The following is a 13974-nucleotide window of genomic DNA, read 5'->3' on the forward strand; positions in this document are numbered from 1 at the left end:
TCGATGGTCAGAATTGATACCCATAGAGGTGTGAGCTTATGAGCAGATTCCAGAATATCCACGCGTGTTAGTGATATATATTCATCATAAAATTACCAGGTGTTGTTAACTCATAATTCAGCTATCATGGTGGAGATGGGTTTATTTCAAGTCTATGAACAGATTCATGAATTCGACAGGAATATGTACTGTGACTTGTCATAAACTTATGTCTCTCTTGATAGCTCGATTGGTAGAGTCCTCGCAAGCATGGTTTCGGCTGAACTAGGAGGGGTTCGAAACTACCCAGCCAGAAGCTATTACCATAAATGAATTCCAGTGGATATATATTCCTAAGATAGAATTCGGTATTAAATGTAGAAAAATTTACATTATCACTACGGCATCAGTATTGTAGTACTTTACCTATGAAATTACTTAATGAGTCAATTTTAAAATGGACGTGATTATTATAAATAGCTTTTCTCGTCTAATCCTTTTTAATGGTTATTGACGTAAACAAACCACCAATGTTAATGCGGAAAATGTTTTCTTGATTTACTGAGTAACGGAGAACCGGGAGTACCTGTCAAGAACTTAACAATAGCAGTCTTCATTAGAAATCCCAGTCATACTTACCGTGGATTAAATTTTGAAGTGATTTAGTGACCTACGGATCATATCATTTACATCACGGTCATGTGTTACGCAATTATGGAATAATTCTATCAAATTACCATTGGACCCGGACCTGCCAAAGGGGAACCCGCCTACATATCTCCTAAATTGCCCTATAAACAAGGTAAGAGAAAAGCTATTTTTTTTATTTTGTTTTTTAAACTGTCCAGATCTTTATTTTTATTCCTGCAGCTTTAATGGATGTTTATGTGATAAGTGTGTTATTACCTATACTTACCCAAATTATACGTACCTTACCTATACTTACCTTACATACTTATCCATACTTCTAGTTACCTTGTTTGTTTGTATTTCACTAGTCAATTTACTATTTAATTGTATTGAATTCTGTTTGTTTTATTATTGTTTTGACGTTTAGTTTATTGGGATAAAAATATACTTTACATTTTACTTGTTTACTTTTGGGCTGTTATTTCATTGGGATAGTTGCGTCCGATTCTGTCCATACATGAAATCTTAAGATTTCCTCTTGTTCACTATTTCAGATGTGTTTGTATACTTTCGGATTAATTTCATTGGCCTCCGGATTATGCAGTCCATGTACCCACTTTCTATCCTATTGGTTCACGTCAAGTGTTTGTTTGTCGTTCAGAAGTTTTTTTTTTTTTTTTTTTTTTGTGGTTTGATTATATACATTACAATTAAATTCATTGTAACATAGAATAATATACCCTCTATTAATTTATAAATTTAATGAGTTACCTTAACATTAAAATCTGTATAAAAGCTTCATTTTTATACATGGCGACCGTGAAATGACCTGGAAGTTGAGTGGGTGGCTGTGTTTCCCAGAGGTAGGTTTAGGGTCCATGGTGATAATTTGCATAAAATTTACTTTTAATTTACTTTTTGTGATTACTGTTTATAAACTTCTGCTTATATTAGTACTTCATTTTATTGTTTTACTGTAGTCTATTGTTACTTATATATTAGTCAAGATGACTGAACTGAAGAGATTAATACCTTCTCGGAAGTTTGTAAGAAAGTTTTTTTACGGAGTCATTTGATCGACGTGATCAGTTCATCTTACTTGAAGCTTTAGATAAGCTAGCACTCGAGTCTAAGTTGACTGACAACTTGGCACGTTTGAAGGGATTGGATCTTCAAATACAGGGTATAAAATGGAGTTCTGAAGAAAACAAAAGTGAACTAATGGAAGAATTGGAGGCCTGTGAAATTTATCAAGACAAACTACGTTCGTCTTTATTTAAGCTCCAATCGCCTGTACTGACTACACCATCACCCCCAACTCCAGTTCTTCCCCTTTTGAAGAGACCACCTGCTCCTTTACCTCGATACTCTGGTCAGGAGAACGAAGATCTAACTAAATTTCTATCTCAGTTTGAGGCAGTTATCAACAGGTATGAATACTCTGACTATAGAAAGCTTTTACTCCTAAAGCAGCAGATAACTGGAAGAGCCTTGGTTTTGATAGATTCCTTGGAGTCTCATAACCAAGGATATAGTAAAGCAAAGGAGCTCTTAGAAAACGCACTTGCTTCTCCAGACGTTCAGAAATTCAGCACCATCAAGTAGCTATCTGAGCTAAACTTGAACAAATGTGATGACCCATTTGAATATGTATCCAAAGTTAAAGGTATGATAGAGAATGTCCGTAAGTTGAATGTTATTATTGATTATATTTTCCAATACTTTGTGTGAACAGGTTTGAATGAAAAGTTCAGGGATTTACTGAAAAATATTAGTAACCATACATGACCGTCAGTTGAAGAGATTGGTGATAACTTCTTCACTGCCTGCACAAGATACAATTACCACAAGAAGAAAGAGAAAGTAACAGATCATTCTGTGAATATGGCAATAAATGTGAACTTCACACCAGAGGGAACTAGTGGAGTTACTGCAAAATTTTATCCATGCTCCTTGTGTAGCACAGAGCAAGAAAAGGCTAGTCATACGCAGAATTTTAAATATACTATCTTCTTTTTGAAGTCTAAAGGAGTAACAAATATGAAAGATATAAAAGAATAATCTATATTTCATAATACATCGCTTCAGCACCTCAAAAAAGTTAGCTTCCCAATGTACACTTCGTCTTGGTATTGGAATGAAAACAATAAGGGAGACATCCGTTGCACTTCTAAATTAAGATGTTATAAGAAGTGCACCCAGAAACAGACCATTCCGCGTCACTTGCACATAGAACAAGAGAAAAGCATTATAAAAAACGTAAACCAAACTTGTGAAAACCCCCAAAAATATTACACTTAAATTATAAAAGTGTCAAGATTCCAAACTTGAACACATCACTCAGTTTACAAATCTCACCAAGTCAACGACAATTATCACTCAACCCAGACACGATAATCTCGCTATCAAATAGGGCTAAAACTGTAGTCAAAGAGATAGGCCAATCCAACGCTCTAAAAAATATTAGCAGGATTGAAAAAATTAATTATGGATTACTCGAATGGTTGAGGAATATAAAACACAAACCAATAGATAAGGCCGGGTAACCTTACAATTAGCTAACCTGCATCTTATATCTACCGGCAAGCTGTTCGTCTGCAATGTTATGTAATAAAGTCTTCGTCCTGATGTGGGTCCCATGAAGTATTTACGCAATGTAAATCATCTTAAAGGTGTTGCCAAATAATACAAATAAACCCAGTGGCGGCGAAATCCGTCCTGCTCGAAAGGGCTTATATCTTCAAATTTTCTTAGTGTGCGCACTTCATTTTTCGACCGAGTCTGGTCTGCCACTGCTTAACTTAGTAGCTCTTAAGAAAAGGGAAACTTTCACCTCTCCCGAAGATCCGAACACTATTCTGTAAAAGTCAATTCTTCGACGGTAACTAGTTAAACTAGCTGGTTCAGGGAGCTAAAAGGCATTATAGCTACTGTAAGGTAATAATGGCCTTTAATGAAGTTAACTGAAACAACTATATAGAAAAAATATGAAATTTTATATTGCTTATATTATTTTTGTAGAACAATTACAAATTTAAAAGTTAGAAAAAATAAAATATAACTAATATTTTGTACACTCCATCAAGAGGGATGCAAATTTTTAACAAGAAAGAAAACTAAAAAAAAAAATTGCATAACAAAAATAGATTTTGAAGAATTAGGAAAAAATTAGCCTAAAAATTATTTACAGGTCGGGGAAACCACGAGCCACTAAACTAGATCATTCATAAACAAATTTTGGGTTTTTCTTTTACTCATTAAAGCAGCCTTTCTTTTTGATCGAGGTTTAATGATGTTAACATCCTTTTTCCTGGCAACTAACTTATCAGAGTACTCAGGGTCAACCTTTAAAATAGGAATAAGAGTAGAGGCATGTCTTTTTATAACCTCCTTTGATTTACCCTTCAATACTACGGCTCCAGTTACCTCACCGTTATCTTTTTTAATTATTTGTTTTACCATGGCCAAGGGGTAGTCATTAGGTTTAGTATGCACTTCCTTAATGAGAACAATATCATTCACTTGCAAATCAGTGTTAGTGACTGGAATATAACGACCCTTTCTATCAACTGCCTGAGCAATTCAATTAATGTTCCTAAAAACTCACCATGATAAATTTCAAATAACTCTGAACAAATTTTTCTTAACTTAGCATACTGCCACTGTATAGAAGTGGAAGGATTTACCTTATGCTCATCGTCAGGATCCTCGGATGGTATGTAGTGTAAATCAGGAATTAAATTTATGGAGGTTAATCCATATCCCCTAATAAGATGCTCAGGAGTTATGGGTTCTGGCAGTTCGTCAGAAATATCCCTTAAAGATGCTTTAAACGCAATGGGTCTCCTATTAGCTAAATGAATGATATTAGCAACTAAAAATTCAAAATCAAAATATGATAAAACATCATTCTTAATAGATCCAAAAAGAAGTCTCTTGACCAATTTAACACATACCTCAACCAATGACCTTAACGCACTACAACCTTTAAAGTATTGCTGAAAAGATAGTGGTTTTACATTATTGCTTTCAAAATAAACTTGAACTTTTGGATCTTGTAAAAAATCAGTTAATAAATTAAATCCAGCAGTAAATTGAGAACCTAAATCACTTATACATAATTGTGGTACTCCAAATTCAAAACAATGCATCTGAAATGCTCGCAAAAATTCTTTCATAGAAAGATCATGACAAATTTTAAGGTTGATAGCTCGTGACCATGTACAGGTAAAACAAAGAAGCCATACTTTCTCCTTTTGCAGATTTTTCTTAACATAAAATGGACCAAGGTGATCAATAAAAATATTAGCAAAAGGGGTGCGAGGAGGATTTGACCTGAATTCACGATATTGACTTTGATTTAACTTAATAGTCCTAGCATTGAATCGTTTGCAATGAGCACATTGTTTTAAACACTTCTTTATGACAGAAAAATGGCATAGAATGTGAAAACTTTTTCTAAGTTCAGAAAGGACTGCATAACAACCAGAATGAGCAAGCTGAACATGAATGTCATTAATTATGATGTTTGTTAAGGCACTATTCTTTGAAAGCAAAATAGGAAAATCTTGATTGGAGTTCACTTGCCATTTTTTTAAACTTACTCTTAACTCTAAGGACTCCTTGTTGATCCATAAAAACATTAAACTTTGATACCATGGTTGGAATATCATCTAAGGTTTTACCTCCAACTTGGAGATACTAAATAACATCAGAAAAATGTCTTCTTTGATCATCTCTAATAATTTGACATGTGGACTCTACCAATAAATTAGGTTTTTTATTTATAGGTATCTTAGTTTTAATTTTCCATACCTGAAAATAATAAAGAACTCTACATTGCAAAAGAACCAGTTTTCTGAAACTAGAAAACTTACATGGATTCAACAAAGAATCAGAAATTTCTAAATTAGCTGACAAACTAGTCAAAGGAGAAACTGAACTAGGATCGTCAGATTCTGCACCATTATTATTGCTATGCTCAACTAATGGATTTGGAACAACAACTTCGCTAAGATCCTGCTCCATTTCCTTAAGTAAATCAAGATTTGGGTCCACCAAAAAATTAGACTTCAAAAGCTGCTAATACGATAAACACCTTATGACACAATCTGTAAGATTATCATTACCTGGAATAAACTTAAATGTAACAGGCTTAATATCGCACAATTTCTGAATAGACAGTAATCTATTGACAACAAAAGTGGATCGTTTTTGTAGTTTGTCTAATTTAGCCACAGCCAAGTGTAATCAATGAATGCAACATAGTGAATCTGTATAAAGACAAAGATCAACTATAGCCACAGGTTTAATGCAAGAAGGACCAGACAAATCTCGGTAAATCTCCATTAAAGTTTCAACACCCAAAGTTATGGCATTTAATTTCAAAGAAGGTATAGATTTAAACTTTAATTACAAATTAACCATTCGGTTTTTAACGGTTATCAAACTTAATCTGCTAGTTTCAATACACTTAATATAAACAACACAACCATAAAGCATGTGACTGGCATCAGTAAATGCAATTAATATGTATTTACATTTCCTAGATCCAACCAATCTAGGGATCTGAATAATTTTATTGCTTGCAAATGTTCCTCCACTCATGTTGCAAATCTGTTGACAAACTAGTATCCCAGCCTAATGACCTATCGCATTGAAGTTTATACATAAAAAGACGGCTGCGATTCAAGATTGGCATATTAAAGTTAAATACATCAAACTGAGAAGCCAATGACTTTAAAATGGAACGTTTAGTGTTTGCTTCAACATTTAAATGAATAGGATTTGTGTAAATTGCATCCGTTACAAGATTCCACTTTAATCCTAAAAGTTTTACTTCTTCACTAGAAATGTTCCCATACTTCTTATTAATTTGACTTTGCAAGTCCAAAAGATTAGTTTAAAGTTGTTGTGTTTCAAACTTGTAGGGAGAAAAAATATGTGGTAAATTATCATATGACCACTGGAGTTCATCAATGGAATCAGTAGTAATGGCTCCACTATCCATATATAAAAGCCCATACATAAGATGCTTCAAAGCCTGCAACATGGGAGGATCATTCTTTGACATAATTACCAAAATGTAGTAAAGTGAAATCATTAGCAGAAAAGGGCTGCATCTGAGTCCAAAACTAAGACGAACATTATGGTACACAACAAGAGAATAATCTTTTTTATCAACGTTCTTGTACCAATAAAAACAATAACTTGCTTTGGTCCACGTCACTCAAGAGCAGCTGGTTAAATGCCTTCTTCAAATCATATAATAATAGATAAGATCCAAATCAGAGTTGCAAAAAAGCAGAAGAAAGTTTCTGATTAAGGGTGGGTCCTGCAAACATTGCTTGATTGTGAGATACGCTCAACTTTTTCTCACAATCTTTCTCCCATAAATTACTAAGAAATACAATACGACAGTTCGTGGTCTCCTTATCAGGTTTAAAAATACCCATATGTGGTAAAAAAAGAGTATTTAGGATGTTCTTCCAAATATTTCTTAACATCATCTACCTTAGCTATTATACCATCCCTAACCTGCTCTTAAATTGTTTGATCCATAAGCTGAAGGTGACCATTCTTCTTAAGCTTTGCAAAACTAGAGTGAAGTATCTGCCTAGACAATCTCTGGTTTTCTTATAGGCAATATGAAACCCTTTTGTTCCATAAAAGAGGAACAATAATCCTACCGTCTAAATCTTGGGAGATTTTATTCAATGAATAATTAATGAGGGTACCATGAACCACAATGCTTTCCTCATTATATACCTGATTATTGTAGTAAATGTATTTTCCACACTCTTCTTCTAAAATTTCATTACTAGCTTGCTTAAGTTTGGACTCAATAATTTTACTTTTATCATCCAAAACACAAAAATTAGATTGCGTGGAAACCGATGAAAATTCTAAATTTTCCAAGTCTGGGTTATCGAGAGGTTCAACTAAACTAGAAATTAAAAATGCATGACTTTCTGCAATATTACTCTATACAAAATTATAGGATGCAGGGGGTGCTAAAGGCAAACTACTCATATTACTGTCTGAAGATGCATAGGTTGGCAGAGCTGATATATCATTTAACAAACTGTCTAAATTACCAACCAAAAGTACACCCACAGGAGAACAAACATACAAAGAGATATTACCAAAACATACATCCCTCCCTGCAATACATCTAGCTGCATCGGATCCTAAAATAAATTCAATGTTTCCAATCTACCGACTCTCTTTACATAAAAATGAGTCTGCTAAAACATAGCCCTTATCCTCAAAATTTTGTACAATTTTACCAAGGTTAGGCAACTTCAAATATACGTTAATAATAGGAACCACCAAAGCAGGGATTTTAAACACACGCTCACCGAGTTGGAGAGGGACTTCTATACTTTGATATAACTGAAGCTTATTGAATCCTTTAATAGTTAATTTTACATTAATTTGAAGGACTTTAAACTCATGAGACGCCTGCAACCTTTCGCTCACAAATGGACTTTGTGACCCCCTATCATTTAGAGCACGGTAGCAGGAATTGCTGATGTTAAATGAAAAAGTGGGAAGCACCGAATCAAAACTTAAACTTTGCAAAACCACAACCCCACTACTTGCTTCCACTTTACTTGCACTAGCACTATTTACATTGTCAACACCTGTATTAGTATGTGAACCGGGAAAACCACAAGTACACAAAAATTGAAAATGGTAGCCGTAACAATGAGAAATTTTTTCCTAAACTTAAATTTACATGAGTTTGCTTTGTGGTTTAAGCTAGCACATTTCGTACATCCATTCAGTTGGCCGATTCTATCAATCTTTGCTTGGGGAGTTTTTTATCTTGTACAATGAGAAATAGAATGTCTATCAACATCCGAACACAACGGGCAATTATCAAAAACATTACAAGACTTTGTATTGACTGCAGCAGCAAAACTATTACTATTTGTTTCTTTCCCCCTTTGAGGACTTCTAAACTTCTACACTTTATGTGGTTTATGCTGCATATAACACTCATTTGCAGTGAACAAATTTTCCACAATTTCTTTAACGGAAGGTTTATTCTTACCAGTGACATGAATTAAATGAGTTTTAAAAGCAATGTTTAAACCATTCCATACAAAATACTGTATTACCTCATCTACACTCAAAGGTAAAGACCTGAACGATTCCTGAATCATTTTAGTTTTGGAAATGAATTCAAATGGATCGTCATTATAACCTAACTTAAGCTCAGTCAGCTTCTTTATAGTTCCAAATTTAAGATTCTCAGGAGAAGCAAAGGCAGCACTTAATAAATTTTTCGTATCCTTGTATGTCTGCTTATCTACTTCGAGAGAATTTAGAAGTGTCTTACCATTACCTGAAACCTGCTGTAACAATAACAATAACAAATTCAAATTCAAATTCAAATTCAGAAAATTTATTGACAAAAAGTGGTCAAAAGGAGCTGTTAGTCTTGCTAGACAGCCCACTCTATCTTTAATTTACATAAATTATCTTTAATATACATAAATGAACAAAAGCTAAATACAAAGGTAAAACCTAGTAATAATTTACATGACCTAAGAAATACCATTAGTAACAGTTTTTACAAATGAAAACACCTACATGAATAATTTCACATTTACCCAAAGTACATTAGCACAAACCTTATATATTTATTTCACAGACTGAAAATACATATAAATTGATCATAGTTATAATTTGATAAAGCAATGACAATTACGATTCTGGGCCCGACGGTGCGAGCCGACAACAAAACCACGAAGAGGCCAGCCTCCCAAAATCGTCCAGGACACAAGAAAATATGCACACACTTCACAAATTCATCACAAAAACAATCATTCAACAAGGAAACGACACCAAAACCCGCCGCAACAAAAACGGATCCGCCGCGATGCCAAATACCACGACTCCAAAGGCGAAGGAGCGCTCGACCTGCTACCTCGCGCCACAGAAATCGCGTGTATTTGGAACCACGAGGAGTCCCTGTTATAATAAATTTGAACGCTACATTACACATTACAAAATAACCAAAACATTTTTTTTACATAAAATACATTTTACAGACCTTTTTCACAGAAAAGGAGAACTATTATTTAATGTACAGAGAACAACCACTTCCATTTCAAATTCCATATTACTGCAGCAAACACAAAACATTATACAAATAAAAAGTAATATAGTAACTTCTCAATTTTAGTACCTTATATCAGTTTTTTAAAATTTATTTGCAATATTCTTGTACAAATTATTATTAATGAAAAAACACACCATTTGTTCAAAATTATCATCAAGATTCCTAAATTTTGCCAAAGAACTACATTCCATAATGTAATGTTGCAGTGTGTGTGAGTTTGCAGCGTCACATAATTTACAAGGGGTACCCTCTCCACTCTTATATTCCCAATAGTATTTATAGCATAGTTTAAGTCTCATAACAATTCCATCATATTTAGCTGAAGACTTTCCATAAGTAAAACGTGTATTGTTACTTACATAATCATAATGAGACATACTGTTACTGCCGTTACTCATGATTGCCCTAGCAATCTCAATATTCCAACCTTCCCTTACTCTTGCCATGTGTGACTTTATTTTCCTCATACTAACTAAAGTGGCGTAATCTATAGATTCTTTATTGCACCCCTGTTTTGCTAATTCATCAGCAACATCGTTAAAATATATACCACAATGTGACGGTATCCAGACGAATTTTACACTGTATCCTGACCCTTTTATGACAGAAATGTACTTGTTGCATTTGGTAACTATTTCCTCATCTGAAGGTAATTTGGCATTTAAAGCCAAAAGAGCACTCTGACTGTCAACAAAACATATTATAGATTTTTCCTTATGAATTCCAAATTTCAAACACTCATATATGGCAAACAGCTCAGCAGTGGTAGATGAGCTATGATCGCCAATACGCTTAGATATTCTCTCCTCTGTACTATAACCAAATTCAAAAAATTCTCTAATTACAACACCAAGACCAGCTCGACATCCGGTAACAGAACCATCACAATGAGCATGAATCGCCGTATCCTTTGGGTACCGAGATATCTTTTCCAAAAACAGCTGTTTAAGTTCAAGGGGATTGCTGTCCCTTTTTCTCAAATCAAGTTGCTCTATACTTATATCTACTTTCTCAATAATCCAAGGTTTTATTAGATGTGAACTTGGCAAAGGTACACAGAAATCAAAAACATTATAGTCATTCAATATTTTACAAAGCTTTCGTGAATATTCATTCAGTGTGAAGAATCCTGGAACGCCTTTCACATATCTATTTATAATAATTTTGAAATGCCTATCATTCTGTCTAATCAGTCTTATAATTGAGGAGACTGCCAACTCTCTTATTCTTTGAGTAACACGCGGGAAATTCAGCTCCATTCGCATTATTTCAATCCTTGCAGTTCTAGGGCAACCTAATATTACCCTCATAGCTTCGTTTTGCAACAATTCCAAGGGGCGAAGATCTTTATCTGAAAAACTACATAAAACTGGAGCCGAGTAGTCTATGATACTTCTAATAGTGGCAAGATATACAGACCTTAATATTGGAATACCAACACCGTTACCACGATTTGACAAAACACGTAATGGCTTAAGCCGAGATGTACAGATGTTCTTCACATAGGTAATTTGATCCATTATTTTACCAAAACCAATATACATACCCAAATATTTATAAATTGTTACTCTTTCTAGTTTTACTCCATTCAGCCAGAATTCTTCATCACTTACTATTCGTGATTGATATTTTGTCTTAATCTCATTTACCACAAGTCCTAAAGATATACAAAGATCTGACATTTCAGTCAACACGATACTCAAAGTCTCCTCTGATTTGCATTGTATGAGAATATCATCCGCATAAATGATTACTTGTGAATTTCCATGAAATTTATAACTTGCAATTTCGTCCATCAATATATTAAAAATCATGGGGCTAAGCACACCCCCTTGTGGAGTACCAAGTTCAAAATACTTTTCAGTGGACTCGTAACCCTGAAACATAACAGTTCCCCTTCTGTTACTCAAATATTGTGAAATCCACATCAGTAGCTTGCCCTTTATACCCTTTTTAACAAGACACTCCAATATTACATCCTTATTGGCTTTATCAAAGGCTCCCTTTAAATCTAAAAACATTCTACAGTTGACACCAGCAGTACTAAGACTTTTTAATACGCAATCAGAGGTACTCTTGTTCCTCAAAAAAACCATTAAGATTCGGAGAAAGGAGCCCGTCAACTTTATACAACAACCTATTTAAAACCATACGTTCCATAGTTTTTGATAAACAAGAAGTCAATGAGATAGGTCTGTAATCATTATTTCTCTTAGGTACAGGTATCATGAGGGCAATTGTCCATTTAATAGGTAAGCGACCATTACTGTATGATAAATTGAACAATGCTAAAAGAGGACTGTCCTCCATTGCTATAAGACAGTTTATAATATCGTATGTTATGCCATCTTTACCTGGAGCTGTTGACTTCCCCTTCTTAACACTATTCAACATTTCATCCCTGGTGAAAGGAATACAGGTGTCATCCATTAAGTTCTTCTGCATACAAATTAGTCTACGTCTTTGTTTCTGTAACTTCCTAAGGCTTTCCTGTATATCTCGAGGTAGAGAATCTAAGTTCGACGCATACGACCATTTGGCGGCTAATGCCTCTGCTTTTTCTCTGGCATTAGGATGTGCATTTGTCTTTCTTTTTACCCCCCCCCCCTTACTTTATTGACACCATCCCAAATTTGACGTAGGGATTTTGAAAATGAGATGTAGCGTAAAAAACCTTCCCAATACTTACTTCTAACCTCTTGCCTCTTTTTTGTAGCATGTTCAGCCACTGTAACCATCGTTTCTCTGGATTGCATATTCTGGTCTTTAGACAATTCCCTATGGCATTTTCGTAGCAACTTGTTCCAGCCTTTCACTATTTTGTCATTATGATACCTAGGTTTATGATTACTGGCAGAATTAGGTTTTTTCTGTGGTTTGTAAAGTATGGATTCTATTACTGTTAGCAGATCCTCAAGGAAAACATTTTCATCCTCAATACCTAGCAGTTTATACTCTTTGTACCAGTCACTTACTTTTTCTATAAAATCACCTTTCTGCCAGTCATGCAATACGTATCTAGTTCCATTGTTAATAAGTGAAATCTTTTCTAAATAAAAACTAATTCTAAGAGCAAAATGATCACTTAGTAAAGTGGTTACAACAGAGAAATCTATCTGTACTCCAGGCATGTTGAAAAGTATAGCATAATCAAGCCTGCCTCCTCTAACATGTGTTGCTTTACAATTACCAAGTACAGACGCATTTTCAACCGAATCTAAAAATCTATTTAAAATAATCCCATTGTGATTTCGGGAGCAACTACCAAGAGCAGTATGTCTAGCATTTAAATCACCAAGTAATACACAATCCTCAGAAAAAATTACATCAGGTAGGTCCTCAATAGCCAAAGAATCCGCATGTACATAAATATTAACGATATATATTTCTGCATCTTTAAGCGCTACTTTAATAGCCAAACACTCAGTATCATTGACTTTACTAGCAAAGTAATACGAAGCTGGAATATTATTTTTTATGTAAATAGTTAAACCTCTGCAATTCGTGGACTCATTAGCTTGTAATTCAAAATGATTGTAACCGTTAATTTGGAGTGAGGAAACATTTCTACCTACTTCCTGCAAAGCTATTATATCAACGTTTGTAGACTGAGTATAAGCATGCAAATCAGTAATTCGTTTTCTTAAACTATTTATATTCCAGGATATAATATGGGGTTTATGTGCCATTTTGAGAAATACTCTTTCTTAACTTGCTTGCAGAATGAAGAATATTTATTTTTAGCTGATTGGTTGGACTTTCCATATACTCGGTTATCGAATCAAGAATGATTGTAAAATCTCCGACCACATTATCCACATAATCTGGCTTATTAGCTGACAAACCAGCCTCGCATGTAACTGTGCTTTCACCACCATTGTCATGTACCTCTGCAACCACAACATTTTGAGGCACCCTTTCATTAACAACCACCTTTTTATTTTGCAAATATATACTATTCATAATATTCTTAATAGCTAACACTGCCTGTTTCAGTTCTGCTATCTCTTTACGAAACTCCGAGATAAAGTTATTATAATGAAATTGAGTCTCCTCAGGGGATTTATTCTTGACCAAAATTTGGTTTTGCTGTTCCATACGCTTTTCCCAGAAATTTTCACTAGCCACTGGAACCTGAGTATTAATAACACCAGAACTATCACTTCTTAGATTTCCATTATTTGTCTTAAGTGAACGATCACTTTTGGGCATTCGGGGACACACTCTAGAGC

General features: G+C 34.3%; 1 protein-coding gene across 1 annotated transcript; it reads right to left on the reverse strand.

Moving 5' to 3' along the window:
• Positions 1–2400: 2400 nt before the first annotated feature.
• On the reverse strand, positions 2401–11784 carry LOC137618601 (uncharacterized). Its single transcript, XM_068348744.1, has 6 exons — positions 10102–11784; positions 8736–8972; positions 5487–5688; positions 4296–4483; positions 3864–3954; positions 2401–2435 (listed from the first exon to the last, which is right to left on the reverse strand). Exons 1-6 carry the CDS (start codon positions 11761–11763, stop codon positions 2401–2403), a joined length of 2415 nt encoding a protein of 804 aa, XP_068204845.1. The 5' UTR covers positions 11764–11784.
• Between the last annotated feature and the right edge of the window lie 2190 nt (positions 11785–13974).

This window comes from Palaemon carinicauda, chromosome 1 (genome assembly GCF_036898095.1).
Source record: "Palaemon carinicauda isolate YSFRI2023 chromosome 1, ASM3689809v2, whole genome shotgun sequence".
Lineage (NCBI taxonomy): Eukaryota > Metazoa > Arthropoda > Malacostraca > Decapoda > Palaemonidae > Palaemon > Palaemon carinicauda.